This window comes from Panicum virgatum, chromosome 7N (genome assembly GCF_016808335.1).
Source record: "Panicum virgatum strain AP13 chromosome 7N, P.virgatum_v5, whole genome shotgun sequence".
NCBI lineage: Eukaryota > Viridiplantae > Streptophyta > Magnoliopsida > Poales > Poaceae > Panicum > Panicum virgatum.
Window position 1 is genome coordinate 46,161,108 of NC_053151.1, and position 15,908 is coordinate 46,177,015.

Consider the following 15,908-nt stretch of genomic DNA (forward strand, 5'->3'; position numbering starts at 1 on the left):
CCCGCTGCTGCTTCCAAAATTTTCATTTTATATGCACGCAGCCTTCTAATTTGTTGTTGCGTGTGGTGGCCAGTATGCAAGGCATTTATCACTAGCATGATGAAGTCAGTAGAGACACCTGTTGATAGCTTCCCTAATTGCTTAAATATCTTGAGTACATCAATTCAGTGCTGCTTTGTGTGTTTGTGTACATATGCTTACTTTGCTTCTCAACTTTTCGTAATTTGTTATTTATGAAGCACTTCTTTTATAACTGACGAGTGTTTGAATGGGTGGTCTGTGCAAGGAATGGATTGTTACTGCCTTTTTGCCTAATTATTAACCGTATCTTCAAGATCCTGAATTTCCAACAAGCGTGAAAAATTTTCGTGGCGGGCGGGCCCACCGGCTGCGGGAGAGGAGGGACGACCGCAAAGTTTGGGATGGATCGGATTTGTTCTGGCCTTCTGGGCGTGGGAAGCGTTGCGTGACCGAGGACGACGACGCTCTGGTTTGACGGGTCTTGGAGGGCGGGTCCCTGTCACGTGGGCCATACCTGAGATGGGGTCCGCGCCTCAGCGAGAGGTTAGACGTAATGGTTGGGTTGGGGGGCGTGCGGATCCGGGGGCAGGGTTTTGTTTTCGCGGGAACCTGAGCTTCCACTGTTGGCGCCATCTTTCTAATTCTAGATCCTCGAAAAAGGTGAGGGTAAAAACCAAGTAGCCAATGCAAGTGTATGCGTGCGACGGTACACCGTGATAGAACTCCATTCTCCAGGCACTGAACTTTTTGCACCCATGTATTGACATGCTGACAGGCCGATACACAAGTCATTGTGATATATCTGCTGGCATCGACCATCTTTCTTGTTGCTTGCAGCGTTGCTTTCGAATCTGAGCAGAAGCATGCGTACCCAAAGCAGCAAGCTAGCAGAATCATGGGTGTCAAGGGAGCCACCCCATGTGATGTGGGCCTCGTTCTTGAAAAGTAATTAGTAGCACAGACTAAGAACCATTTTATTAGCTTTCATATACTGTAACTGTAGTAGTATGCTAATAGTACAGCACAGAGAGCAACGTTACATGTTCGAGCTTGTAGTAGTACTTGTCGACATACACAGCAATTCCGTTTATAACTAGAAAAGTTCAATTCAATCTGCATACACATTATGAATACGATTAACGTCCCTACCGAATTTGTTTGGAATCCTCCCGGAGTTTTTGCGCCGGCCGGCTAGGCGAGGACGGCCAGCTCCTCGGCGTGCGGCGGCAAGAGGCTGCCGGCTACGGGGCACCTCTCGCCGTCGCCGCGCACCGACGGCTTGCCGACCTCCGTGGCAGTGTAGCTCAAGTTTCGGCGGCGAGGAGCTCTGGTGCGGAGCAGCGCGTAGGACGACGACAGCTCCACGGCGGCGGCCGCCTCCTTCTCATCCTCCGCTATCGTGTCCAGCACCCTCGCCAGCGGCGCACGGCGGCGCCTGATGAGGATCGACGACGGCTCGACCTCGACGGCGAACCGGGCCATGAGCTGAGCCTTCGCCATAGTCAACGCGAGCAATTAATGCCTCACTGAACTGGCTAGGCTAGCTCAGGTACATGGACATGGAAGCTCTGCGTGGTAGTAGCTCGCTTTTTTTTTTTGAAACGTAGACACGTAGTAGCTCGCTTATGGGATGTTTGTCTTGGGGGCCTATAGTGCCACAGTGTCAGCTTCCACGCCTTTGCCGTTGATGGCTTCCTCTGCGGTCACACCGATTAATGGAGAAGCTTAACTGGAAACCGGATTTGAAAATGAATGTTTGGAGGCAACAACTGGTGGGTTGAAAGTGAGGCTCGATGATATCGACCTAGCTTGAGTGATCATGGCAGTGCCCAGAGATGCCACATTGTGTTTCTGCCATGACATCTATCTATGATCTGAAAAATGTACTCGCATTATTGCCTTCAGGAAGGTTGTCCCAAACTCCCAATTCAGACTGTATGCACCTGAATTCTCAAATAGAATTGACTTTCATGCAACACGTACCAAAGCCAAAAAAGTTACCGAAATGTTCATTGCCATGTTGATGTAATAAATGCCCTCAAAGTGTCCATCCGGTTATTTTGCGCCAAAGCGGCCTAGGATAGAGAGACAGTTGTCGATTCGGTCCCTGATTCTTTCTGAATTTCTGATAGACTGGTCTAGCGAGGTATCCTCATGGCGAGGGCAAGGCTGCTTTCAACTGCTTTTGGGGATTAATTGCAAGGAGTTACCCTGTCCCTATGTAACTGTAACTGCAACTGCCCTTTGGGATTTGGACACTGCTCGCCTCTAGCCGGTGGATTGGTGGCCTTCCGTACTGTATCGCCAGGCTGCTTGCGTGCGCGTCATTTTCCAAAGGATTGGCCAAATCTTCTGAACACCTAGAACACAGTTATGGAGTGTCCATGTTCAAATGTTTGAGATCTAATCATGTCAATTTTTTTTCCTTTGCCTGCTTCATATCCGTTAATTTCCATCCACATGAAAACTTGTAGCAGCTGGTAATCCAGACTCACTAAACAGTAGATGTCATTTCTAAGAGCAGTACGTGCATAAAAACGGTGATGGTACATTTGGTTGGTGGCCAATTGGCATGTTCAGGATTAGCGGGCAACCCATGGCCATACGTTTGGAAGTAGACGTGATGACATCGAACGCCTGTAACCCAGTAGGCGCGCAGTGTGATAAAAACCGGATTCTTGTACATCAAGGGAGAAAAGGGTTAAGTTGTCATGAATAGTGATCAGTCAATATCAGTAGCTATTGCTGGAAGTCCATTGCTCCCAGAAACAAGCTGTGATCAGGAAGTTGCCAGCTTCAGGATATCCGATTTAGACTGGACGTCCTTTTTCTTGACAACTCAGATTCGGAGGCATACTTGTAATAAGCCGAGACATTGGACATGTTCCGTTGAGTACATGTAGACTTCCATGTGATGCGCCAAGCCCACTTTACCTCTCTATTCTTCTATCGCCTTCTATTGACTGCACATCCAGACATTTCTGTTGTTTTTTTTCGACACGAGGCTTTTTATCAGCACTGAACTTCCTCCTAAAAAAAGAACTTTTTCCAAAGATTTAACCCAGCGTACATGATTTGCCTTTTTTTATATGCATCCATGTACATACTTCAACTTTAGGAATTAGCTTAACCTGCCATCATAACCAAGTCCCAACTAATTCCAGCTGGTACTGGAGAATGCAGAATGCATGCATGTATAGAAATAAATGACAAATAAGCTTTAGCAATCCAATGTACAACAAAAATGGCAAGTTCAAACATATCATCTGACCTCAGAGCCAGCAATGGGTGGCAGAGAGATATCAGCCAATCAACCACTTCACTCCAAACATGTGTATCACAGTGTTCATCATACATAAGGCAGCTTCTATAAAGATGGCCCCGATAGCTCGTGTAACTTGATCAAACAGACCCCAATATACATAAGGGTTCCCAAACAGATAAGATTAATACAGCACACCGCACAAGTGATGTCAACACATGCCTCATGCAGAGGAGAAGCAAGAGGAGATTCTTTCTCCTTGTACTGCCTCCCTTGAGCAATCAGTGGGATGTCCGACATTCTCGCAGGTGCTAATACCATAAACAACTGCTGATCCGCTTAGAGCCGAGAGATGAGCAGTGGGACAGAGACAGGGCTGTCCTCGCCCATGGCAGGGTGGCACATCTCCAGCATGTCCAGCTCCCTGAACCGCTCCAGAACCCGCATCTTGCACTCCTCAGCTGCCATGAGACCAGTGGAGAAGGCGCCGTGCACTGTGCCAGTGTACTTGACACTTGTGGCCTCTCCTGCAAAGAACAGGTTGTCCACAGGGATGCGCAGCTTCTCGTACAGGTCACGGGGCTTATTCACTCCGTCAAACGTGTAGGAACCAAGTGTGTTCTCATCCGAGCCCCAGTGTGACACCAAGTAATTTATCTGCAACAAATTTTGAGAAACATGGCTGTTAGAAATGCTCTAGCAGGATTCTTTAATTGTTGCAATTGAGGATAATGTTCACAAACTAACCGGCTCCCCTGCATTGGGAAGGATCTTCTTCAACTGGGAGAAGGCAAATTGGGAAGCTACCTCATCAGACATCTTTTCAATGTCATGAGCAAGGCGACCAGCAGGCATGTAAACGAGAACAGGGTAGCCTGTTGCCTTGTGAAGGTTAAGGAAATAGCTACATCCATACGTGCTGGAGGAAACGACCCCAAGGAACTCCACGTTAGGCCAGAAAACCTGGCTGAAGTGAAGAACAATTTTGTTCTCAATTCCAACTGAAAGTTCTCTTACTGCTTCGTCCTTCCACTCTGGCAGTCTCGGCTCAAATTTAATAGTATTTGCTTTCAGAACACCCAAAGGAACAGCAACTACTGCAGCATCAGCAACAAATGTTTTGCCACTGCTTACAGTAACCTCTACCCTGTTCCTGTGGCGAACAATTTCAACAACCCTAAAGAAAATAGAAGGATCGGTACTGAAGGAATGGCACATAAAACTTTAACAATTGCTAAGCCAATGAATAAGAAAATGACATATGCATACTTATGGTTGAGGCGTATATCTAAGCCTTTTGCCAGGGTATTTATAACCGGACGATATCCACGAACCATGAGGCCATGGCCACCTGGAAGCAGCACCTCCTGCACCCCATAAACGTGTCATACATAAAGCACAGCAATTTCATCACGTGCAAGCATACTGGCCGCTACAGCTACTAAGGGGGAAACATACCTGGTCCCAACCCTTTAGTGATATTGAATCAGCGTCAGTAGCAAACCAACCTTCCATACGGCACAAATACCATTGAAGAACTTCATGAGCAATCCCTTCTTGCCTGTTGTGAAGTGTAAACATACAAAGAACACAGTTAAAGTGACGAGTATGTTTGTGCTAACCACTGGAGAAAGGCAGAAATTGGATAGTACAAACCTCAAATGCGGATTTTTATCCATAACAATTGCAATGGCTTTTGCAATAGACATATCTTCATTGGTTTGTTCCCTCAATTTGCCAGTCTGCACAGGGGTGGATAAATCAGATAAAAGAAACTACCTAAAATCAACAGGCACCAGCGCACCACTGATTGAGAGGAATACCTCTTCCAGTATGGTCTCAAACACCTTCCCTATCTTTTCTACTAACTCCTGTGGTACTTGATGCCCGTTAGTGTCGTAGAGTGCATAACTGAAAAGGGCAATAGAACAAGTTAGCTCCCATCATTCAGTTCCATCATCTCTCAAAGTATTTATAAAACAACCCAGATGCAAAGCTCTACCTCTCCAAATCATGATCAAACAGAACAGAATCATCTCCACTCGTGCGATACAATGGAAGTCCAAGCCTTCCAATTATTGGTGCTAAGGGATTTTCTTCACAGACGCCATGAAGCCTGATTTATAAAAAAAGATGAAGAGAAAACTGTTCATAACATTCCTTCAAATAAACTTCTGTTGGAAGTTAAAAAGAAAAAAATGGAACTCACCAAGATGCTCCCAAATCGACAGGAAACCCAAAAGAGTAGTCGGTGTGAACTCTGCCACCTATCCTATCACGGGATTCCAGAAGAATAACCTGGAATGCATCACAACAATTGAAATGCATCATAAAAGGGTCATGTCATTTTCGACAAAGAAATACAAAGGTCGCCACTGCACCACCAATGTGAGAACATGACCATAATTAACATTAAACAATACCTGGAATGAAGCATTCCTGAGCGCATCAGCAGCAGCAAGCCCTGCGAATCCACCACCAATAACAATTGCAGATGGTGTGTGGGACTTTCTCCTAACATTTTCACCATATGAACCTGATGCGAAGGCCAAATAGAATGTTTTATCTCAGTAAGAGTAACACAGGAAATAACATGTTTAAGTATAAAATATGTTCATTAAGTTTACATATATTTATCACATATTGATAAGGAGAAATAAGTTTCAAATACATTTCTAGTAAAATTCATTATTCCAGAAGTACCACCATTTGGACACATAAACCACAAGGAATAAAGGTGGATGGCCTCTGCTTTTCTGACTACATCCATATAAGAAACTTAAGAAACATTCTCATCTCCATTTGGATGACATGCAGACATGTTCAGGTTCAATTTTCTACAGTATTTGATGCACAATTGGATGGCTGCTTGTCTATTGGGGTTCTGCGTTAAGACAGATAGTTTCCTCCGTAGAGCAGAAAGGGGAAGTTTCTACCTCCAAATGATAAAAAGACCAGTTAGAAGTAACATAAAAGAAGCCTACCAAGTGGTGAAATTGCCGATATCGCCTGTTCTTCTCACATCAACCCTCCTCTACCCCCCTCCACCATGGAGGTTAGTAGTGAGGCATGTTCCCCTGTCTCAGAACAATGATGGTGAGGTAATACAGGACAATTTAAGATTTTCGCGTATCCCTCCAAATTTAGGTGAGGCTTGAGTAGTGTTCTCAGTCTATTAATTGTGGATGCTAGCATGCCACTCTTGACTCTTCCAACATTTTCATAGCATATAAATTAGAAACTATAGATTGTCCATTCAAGTATAGCATAATCATCTACAACCACAAGCGGGTCATAAGGGGCACTACATGGACATGAGTACAGGACACAAGATCATTAGTCATAGGTACGCTCTTCTAGTTTGCATTTGGATGAGACATGGGCAATTAATCTAAAGGGAAAGAAGCATGTGTCGGTTAAGAGAGACCTTAAGGATTGGAACATCTCTAAAGAGATAGCTTTGGATAGGAGCGCTTGGAGACTAGCTATCAATGTGCCTGAACCTTGAACTTATTTCTTTCGGGTTTCATCTCTAGCCTACCCCAACTTGCTTGGGAAAAAAGGCTATGTTGTTGTTGTTGTTGTGGAAAGAAGCATGTGTCTTGTGGCTAATGTTTGCCTTGGCTTTACAAGGTACCTGGTAGGATTGTAGTAGAAAACACTGGCAGAAACCCCTGTATGGGATATGCTCAGGACACTAAAAAACAGCCCCTTTAATGGCCACCAAGCATATCTGTACCGAGAATGTATCAACTACATGCAAATTGCAGCACCGGAGGACAGTGAACAATTAAACAAACCGCATTCACTAGCCAACATCATCATAGACTAGTCTACCCATGTCTGTATGCATGACAATGATGTGGATCCCGTATGCATGGAATAAAGCATGGCACTTAACAGGAACACAGAATCACTTCACAGTATATGCTTTTCCTGTAATCAGATTTTGTTGCAAGTCAATATTAACTAAAATTCCTGTGTTGTAAGACCAATGGTAGGCTTGTCAGAGCAATTATTTACTGATCCAAGGTCTCTTCAATCCACATTATTTAAAAAAGAACACGTCTACAAATACACATGGACATGTCAAATCCTAGAACCTTCCAAGTGGTTGGGTTGGTCCCCTCTTGCGTGATATATTGGTATATATAATGAGTGTAAAGTGTGGACAGCTATTAATATTCTTTATTTTTTCCCTTCCTACCACCGACAAATGAATATGGGACTTTATGGTTCATGACCCTTTCATCGGGTCCATGCAGCACCTCCCAACAACCATAGGAACCTCGAATCTTTTGGGTTATCAAAAGAAGTTTTTTTAAACCAAGATCAGAAGCTAAGTTGAGGTGGAGAAATTCGAATTTGCCACAAAATTTCCATAAAGGGCATGTGATCCACCAAATGTATACCTAATCAACACTTCAACTGCCCAACAAACATCATCTCATATAATAAACAAGAACAGATTCACAAGCAATTAAAATTCTACATATTGATTCTTAACGAGTAGCCTTAGCAATTCACATTGATAGAGGATATATTTTCCTTTTGCCAACGAAAGCTTAAAATTGGGGGGGAAAACCATCTGTCAACTATAAGCCCAAAATTCTAAGAGAGCTCCCGGAGAAGTGAGAAACTTACTGTTGTTCGCCATCTGTGCAGCTCTGTTCTTCTCTTTGACGAGTACTACTTGAATTAGAATTTGACGGATTTAACAACTGAGGGGAAAAATGCAGCAGGAAGATGAGGAGGCAGGCGACGTAGTGGTTCGAGTTCGAGTTGAGTCCCAGGTTCTCGAAACAGTTCATGCAGCCGTGCAGCCTGATCGCCGCAGCCCTCCTAGGAATTCACGGTTCCCGCTCGTCGATCTCACGCAACTTTCCAGTATCCCGCCGATCCCATGAACTTGTGAGCCGATTCGATTGCGGGTAAGAGGAAAACTCCGGCGAGGCAGGCAACACTGCAGAATCAGAGGATTCTACACAGTTAGTTCATCCCAAAAGTTATCTCAACGCTTGTATTATACAGAAACGCTTCGCGACGGGCAAAAGCCGCTACCAAATCGAAGGATTTGCGGTGATCTTGGAGGGGGAAAGCGTGTTCCTCTGAAGCAATCTGAGCGAGCAAATACGAAATTCACCACGCTACCCGCGGGAACCGACACGGAATCCCACCAAATCGCCAAGGGCGATCGAGCAATCAGGGAGCTACGCGATTTCAATTCATCGCATATGCAAGCGCTCGCCGACCCATCGCAGAAGAGCGTGGATTGTTTCTTCAACCTCGAGCTCGGCGACGGGGGCGTCGGGGTTAGGGAAGGGGGGTTGCCGGGTCCCGAGGGTGGGTAGTGGCGGGAGGCTACGGAGCTCTAGGGTTTCGGATTACTGGAGTGGGCAGGCTCCGTCGCCACTGGACTTGAAGGCTGGAGCGGCGGCGGTGGCCGGCGGCGAGGGCGAGCAAAAGGTCGCGGCGGCGGCGAGTTGTGGGCGGGCGGTGCGGCGGCCGGGGCGGAGGATGGCTGTGCGAAGCCGGAGGTTGGGGCGGAGGTAGAAGAAGGCTTGTGCGATGGGTTCGTCTAATCTCGCATAGTGCGAGGAATAGAGCTAGAGCCCAAAAACAAAATAAACAAAATAAACCCGTCCTTTTTCTCCCCGAAAACCAGGCTAAAATCACGCGACGCAAGGCGCAGACTCCTCGGGGAAATCACGAGACACCACCCACCTTGAAACCTCGGTTCGGGACTCCGTCCACCAATCGGATCGAGGCACACTCGGTAGAGACTTGCCCGGGGCCGGAGAACTGGGGAGGATTGCGGGGGATTCGGAGACGGAGAGGGAGAGGGAGGAGTCGTCCTGTCTGCTGCTGCTCCTCCTTCCGTTTGGGGGAGCTTTTTCGCGTTTGGATGGGCCGGTGCGGGTGCGGCGATTGGGCGGAATTTATAGCTTCGTTGGACGGCGAGGGAGGGTACCGTGCACCACCAGGTCACCTTACCCGCCATTCGGGGTGGCCGGCCGCCGGGGCCCGCCCCGCCGCCCCCACCAAACCTGGGGGATTTTCGAGCGTCTGATCAGGTTCTGACGGCCCTGATGCGCGAGGTGCCTGGACACGCGTTGCCCGATATTTTATTTATTTATTTCCTTGCCAACAACAAGAACACTTTGTTCATGCATTCTGGCAGAAGGTGTAAATATGTTTCCAAAATGCGCATAAGGTTTTCTACATGCGTATTTTTTTTATAAATGTTTTATAAATATAAACTTCTGGTAATTGTGAACAATATTCGGAGCTTAGAGTGTGTTAGTGGAGGAGAGCGCGCATGATGGGGGGGGGGGGGCGAAGCTTATTAGGCAAAATGCGTCCGGGATTAGGAGCTGAGCTGAGCTGCTAAAGAGCGATCGCTGCAGACAAAGCTCACCGATCTAGCTTAATTTGTGACATGACATTCCACTACACGATCACCATTCTATAAAAAATATTATTCCACGTCATCACGATGAACAGCAGTAACACAGAGTCTTTTTCAGTTATTTATAGCGATTAGCGAACGTGACGGCATCCCGTGCACAAAACGTGCACGGCGCCGTGGCCACGCGCGAGTGCGCACTGTGTTGGAGTTGGCTATTTATTCTAAAGCATTAAAAAAATTTAAAGCCTACTATTAATGCTAGGGAATCAATGTTTAATTCCGTACCGGGAATTGAGGAGGATCTCAACCGACTTAAAAGGTGGACTTCTTGTACACCACTTGTGAAGCCGGTAAGAGGAGGACGGTGAACCACACGCGCGCTCGCTCGCCTCGCCGGGCCGTGGCCGAGGCGAGGCGAGGCCGGACGGAGCGGTGCGATGGCTATTTTGCCGTTGACAGCAATTAATCGTACGATTAAACGTGCAATTAAATCTGTAATTAATGGCCATAACCGCATCACCTAAATGACTCTGATGGTGTCCAGGTTCAACGATCCTGAGCACCTGAGTCACTATATAAGGAGTGCCATTCCCCTCATCCATCCTGCACCAGAGCACTGAGGCAACTCGGCTCCTCTCTTCTCCCTCTCCAGTTGCAACAACTGAGTTCCCCAACGCTAATTTCTGCGCGCACAGAATTAGCGTGAGCAGGCCTCCGAAACCTTGCTCGCCTTGAGAAACCTTGCTCGCCTTGAGATCCTGCACGGGATAGGCGGGCAATCAGGTTTTTGGGTAACGTTTTAGCGTGACTGCTCAAAAATACTAAGGCTTTGCCCGATAGTACGACTACTTCCTGGTGGACGAGCCGAACGACTACGTCGACTACATTCTGGTGGCCGAACGACTACGTCGACTACATCTTGGTGACCGTTCGTGGGACTGCACTGCGAACTTCTTCCTGCACCGATTTAGTTCGACTACTTCGACTGAGGCCAACCGAGTAGATGTCTACTCCAGTTGGTAACAGCGCAGCCAATGCCTCCGGCAACGGCCCCGTTTTAGGGTACTCCCTGAAACTTTGGTTATTTATATTGTTTATGCTTATATGTGTGATAAGTATAAACATGTTCACATGTTTTATTTTACTCCTTAAAGTCATAGAAATATTGCTAGTTTATACATTTAATTTTGGAATTAAAATATACCGAAAATTGCCTAGATTTCTAACAATCCAAAAACCTGATTATGTTAATAGGCTTTCGGTATCTAGCTTTGCTGCATCAATCAAACCATCATCTTTTGATGGTTCAAATTACAAACGTTGGCAAGAGCGGCTTATACTGTGGTTAACACTATCGAGAGTGATCCATGTGAAAGAGGGTAAGCCTGAACAATTCTCTCCAGAGGAAGGGAGTGCGTTCGATGAGGCTGATATCCTCTTTCGAGGCTTGATCATTAGTGTTCTCGGTGATAACCTGGTGGATTCTTATATCCGGCTGCTAACTGGCAAAGCTTTGTGGGATGCTCTTGAGGCTCAATATGGAGTATCTGACGCCGGGAGTGAGTTGTATATCATGGAGCAGTTCCTTGAGTACAGGATGGTCGAAGACCGTTCTGTAGTGGAACAGGCTCATGAAATACATACTCTGGCAAAAGATCTCAAAAATTGCAGCAAAGAGTCCCCATGTGTGTTACCCAATAAGTTTGTGGCTGGAGGTATAATCTCTAAGCTGCCACCTTCTTGGAGGAACTTTGCTACTTTTCTAAAACATAAGAGACAGGAGTTCACAATAGATGGACTCATAGGGACTCTTGATGTTGAGGAGAAGGCGAGAGCAAAGGACATACGTGGGAAAGGAGTTGTTGGTGCTTCAAGTGCCAATCTTGTTCAGAAGAACAACTCCCATAAGAACAAGAAAAAGCCACCGCAGAACCAACCAAAGACTAAGAAGACAACCACTTTTAAGAAGAAGAAGAAGACGGGAGCTTGCTATGTGTGTGCTAGTACGGATCACTTTGCTGCAAAGTGTCCGAACCGCAAAGGCAACGACTCCGCCAACATGGTTATTAGCGAGCCTGGAGGAACTTCGGGGTACGGTAATTTATTACCTACTGTTCTTTCAGTCTTTGGTTCACCCGAGTGGTGGGTTGACACTGGTGCTAATATTCATGTTTGTGCTGATGCTTCTTTGTTCTCTTCTTACCAGACCGGCGGGACTTCCTCCTTGCTGATGGGGAACGGATCACATGCGCGTGTTCTTGGTGTTGGTACGGTAAATCTGAAGTTTACTTCGGGGAAGACCGTGCAGCTGAAGAACGTGCAGCATGTCCCCACCATCAAGAAGAATTTAGTCAGCGGCTCTCTACTGTGTAGAGATGGTTTCAAATTAGTCTTTGAGTCCAATAAATGTATCTTGTCTAAATTTGGTACTTTTGTTGGAAAAGGTTATGAAAGCGGAGGTTTGTTCCGTCTTTCTTTGTCAGATGTTTGTAATAAAATTGCATACAATGTTATTAACGTTGATGAAACAAATGTTTGGCATTCGAGGCTTTGTCACGTTAATTTTGGTTGTATTATGCGCTTAGCTAATTTAAGCTTAATTCCAAAGTTCACTTTTGTCAAAAATTCTAAGTGTCATGTATGTGTTGAATCAAAACAAACTCGTAAGCCTCATAAGACCGCGGAGGCAAGGAGCTTGGCACCCTTAGAATTAATTCATTCCGATTTGTGCGAAATGAATGGAGTGTTGACAAAAGGTGGTAAAAAATATTTCATGACTTTGATTGATGATAGTACTAGATTTTGTTACATCTATTTGTTGAAGTCAAAAGATGAAGCTTTACACTACTTTAAAATCTATAAAGCTGAAGTAGAAAACCAACTTGAGAGAAAGATCAAAAGAGTTAGGTCAGATCGTGGTGGCGAGTATTTCTCAAATTTATTTACTTTATTCTGCGAGGAACATGGTATTATTCATGAGAGGACGCCTCCCTATTCACCTCAGTCAAATGGGGTTGCCGAAAGAAAGAACCGCACTCTAACGGATTTGGTTAACGCCATGTTAGATACAGCGGGACTTTCCAAGGAATGGTGGGGTGAGGCTATATTGACTGCATGTCATGTCCTAAACCATGTTCCTACAAAAAATAAAGAGATAACTCCTTTCGAGGAATGGGAGAAGAAAAGGCCAACACTATCATACTTACGTACATGGGGTTGTTTGGTAAAAGTGAGTGTGCCAATAACCAAGAAACGTAAGCTTGGACCTAAAACTGTGGATTGTATCTTTCTAGGTTATGCTATTCACAGCGTTGGATATAGATTTTTAATAGTGAAATCTGGAGTACCTGACATGCATGTTGGTACTATAATGGAGTCCAGAGATGCTACATTTTTTTGAAAACATTTTTCCCATGAGAGATGAAACAAGTTCATCTAGGCAAGAGTTCATCAAGGATGATGGCTCTGCTGAGCCGATAGAACACAATGAACATACACTTGTAGATAATCCTGAGGAGGATAACAATGATGCTCCGAGAAAGAGCAAGAGACAAAGGACTGTAAAGTCTTTTGGTGATGATTTCATTATATACCTCATAGATGATACACCCAGAACCATTGAAGAGGCATATTCATCTCCTGATGCTGACTATTGGAAGGAAGCAGTAAGGAGTGAGATGGATTCTATTATGTCTAATGGAACCTGGGAGGTCGTTGAACGTCCTTATGGATGTAAACCGGTTGGATGCAATTGGGTGTTCAAGAAAAAGCTTAGGCCAGATGGTACTATTGAAAAGTACAAGGCTAGGCTTGTGGCCAAGGGTTATACACAAAAAGAAGGAGAAGATTTCTTTGACACTTATTCACCAGTTGCCCGATTGACCACAATTTGAGTGTTACTTTCCTTGGCAGCCTCTTATGGTCTTCTCGTTCATCAGATGGACGTTAAGACGGCTTTCCTCAATGGAGAGTTAGAAGAGGAGATCTATATGGATCAGCCGGATGGGTTTGTATCAAAGGGTCAAGAAGGAATGGTTTGTAAGTTGTTAAAATCTTTATATGGTCTCAAGCAAGCGCCTAAGCACTGGCATGAAAAGTTTGATAGAACTTTGACTTCTGCCGGCTTTGTTGTGAACGAAGCTGACAGATGTGTGTACTATCGCTATGGTGGGGCTGAAGGAGTGATTTTGTGCTTGTATGTGGATGACATACTGATCTTTGGCACTAGCCTTAATGTGATTAAGGAAGTCAAAGAGTTTTTATCCCAAAATTTTGAGATGAAGGATCTGGAAGAAGCTGATGTTATCCTTAATATAAAGCTGGTAAAAGAGATCAATGGTGGGGTGATTCTTACACAGTCTCACTATGTGGAGAAGGTGTTAAGTCGCTTTGGTTATAGCGACTATAAACCTGTCTCAACACCATATGATGCCAGTTTAATTCTTAGAAAGAACAAAAGGATAATGCGAGATCAGCTGAGATATTCTCAGATCATTGGTTCATTAATGTATTTAGCAAGCGCTACAAGACCTGACATCTCGTTTGCTGTAAGCAAACTGAGCCGGTTTGTTTCAAACCCGGGAGATGATCATTGGAAGGGTCTTGAAAGAGTAATGCGCTATCTGAAGGGGACAATGAACTATGGAATTCACTACACCGGGTACCCAAGGGTACTAGAAGGGTATAGTGATTCAAATTGGATTTCTGATGCTGATGAGAAAAAGACCACAAGTGGATATGTGTTTACACTTGGTGGTGGAGCTGTTTCCTGGAAGTCTTGCAAGCAGACCATCTTAACGAGGTCAACTATGGAAGCAGAACTCACAGCATTAGATACCGCCACTGTTGAGGCTGAGTGGCTTCGTGAGCTCCTTATGGACTTGCCGATAGTTGAAAAACCGTTACCGGCAATCCTAATGAACTGTGACAATCAAACGGTAATTGTCAAGGTGAATAGTTCAAAGGATAACATGAAGTCATCTAGACATGTGAAAAGGCGGTTGAAATCTGTCAGAAAATTGAGAAACTCCGGAGTTATAGCCCTGGACTATGTTCAGACGGCTAAAAATCTGGCAGATCAGTTTACAAAGGGTCTTTCACGAAATGTGATAGACAATGCATCTATGGAATTGGGCTTGAGACCCACGTGAGTCATTCTATAGTGGAAACCTGTCCTATGTGATCGGAGATCCCGTGAATTAGGATGGTGAAACAAACTAAAGTCTGACTGTGAGAAGAGAACCTTTGTGAAAAGGGCTCATTCCGTGTATAAGGTGCATTTCTCTTCTAATCTGTATGGCAGGTTAGTCTATACCTTAATGTGTGCCAGGTGGTTTCTTTTAAACAAATGAGTTGTTTTCTTGAAACAAAGATGTTGTCCTACAGAACATCTGAAAGGAACACACCTATATGAGTTTGACCACTGGTCATGGTCTATAAGAATTGGGTATTCTCTAGAAACTCATGAAGGGCCTGGAGTATGACTTATAAGCTCCAAACCGCGGGGATGCTTTTGCAGCCTAGTACCAGTGTAGGGCTCTGGTCAAACTTGTTTGCACAAAACTGGCAATTCAAGGCATAGTCCATTGCACAGTTGTGAATAAGTGTAGCCTTTGTCCTAGATGGAAGTTCAACTTAACAGTCTCTGTCGAATACTGGTATATCAATGAGAGAATGAGGGTATTTCTAGTGTGGCTTGAATTTCTTGGTGGGGATTGTTGGAGTAATGGGCTTGGCCCATTTATTCTAAAGCATTAAAAGAATTTAAAGCCTACTATTCATGCTAGGGAATCAATGTTTAATTCCATACCGGGAATTGAGGAGGATCTCAACCGACTTAAAAGGTGGACTTCTTGTACACCACTTCTGAAGCCGGTAAGAGGAGGACGGTGAACCACACGCGCGCGCGCTCGCTCGCCTCGCCTCGCCGAGCCGGGCCGGGCCGTGGCCGTGGCCGTGGCCGTGGCCGTGGCCGAGGCCGAGGCCGAGGCCGAGGCGAGGCGCGGCGCGGCGCGGCCGGCCGGACGGGCGGTGCGGTGCGGTGCGGCGCGGTGCGATGTGATGGCTATTTTGCCGTTGACAGCAATTAATCGTGCGATTAAACGTGCAATTAAATTTGTAATTAATGGCCATAACCGCATCACCTAAATGACTCTGATGGTGTCCAGGTTCAACGATCCTGAGCACCTGAGTCACTATATAAGGAGTGCCATTCCC

The 15,908-nt window shown here is 45.4% G+C and overlaps 2 protein-coding genes across 4 annotated transcripts; both read right to left on the bottom strand.

Moving 5' to 3' along the window:
- Positions 1–975: 975 nt before the first annotated feature.
- LOC120684009 lies at positions 976–1,993 on the bottom strand. Its single transcript, XM_039966090.1, has one exon. The coding sequence runs from the start codon at positions 1,519–1,521 to the stop codon at positions 1,213–1,215; it is 309 nt and encodes a 102-aa protein (XP_039822024.1). The 5' UTR covers positions 1,522–1,993; the 3' UTR covers positions 976–1,212.
- A 1,262-nt stretch (positions 1,994–3,255) lies between these two features.
- LOC120683566 (polyamine oxidase 3) lies at positions 3,256–9,212 on the bottom strand. 3 transcript variants are annotated; one of them, XM_039965650.1, is made up of 11 exons: positions 9,008–9,212; positions 7,928–8,246; positions 5,707–5,819; positions 5,493–5,581; positions 5,286–5,399; positions 5,107–5,194; positions 4,940–5,025; positions 4,742–4,844; positions 4,553–4,650; positions 4,031–4,460; positions 3,256–3,940 (listed from the first exon to the last, which is right to left on the bottom strand). In XM_039965650.1, the coding sequence occupies exons 2-11, from the start codon at positions 7,938–7,940 to the stop codon at positions 3,623–3,625; spliced, it is 1,452 nt and encodes a 483-aa protein (XP_039821584.1). In that variant the 5' UTR covers positions 7,941–8,246; positions 9,008–9,212; the 3' UTR covers positions 3,256–3,622. The 3 variants fall into 3 exon arrangements, with proteins under 3 accessions (XP_039821584.1, XP_039821586.1, XP_039821585.1); XM_039965652.1 differs by having other exon boundaries at positions 6,268–8,246; XM_039965651.1 differs by lacking the exon at positions 9,008–9,212 and adding an exon at positions 8,345–8,891.
- Between the last annotated feature and the right edge of the window lie 6,696 nt (positions 9,213–15,908).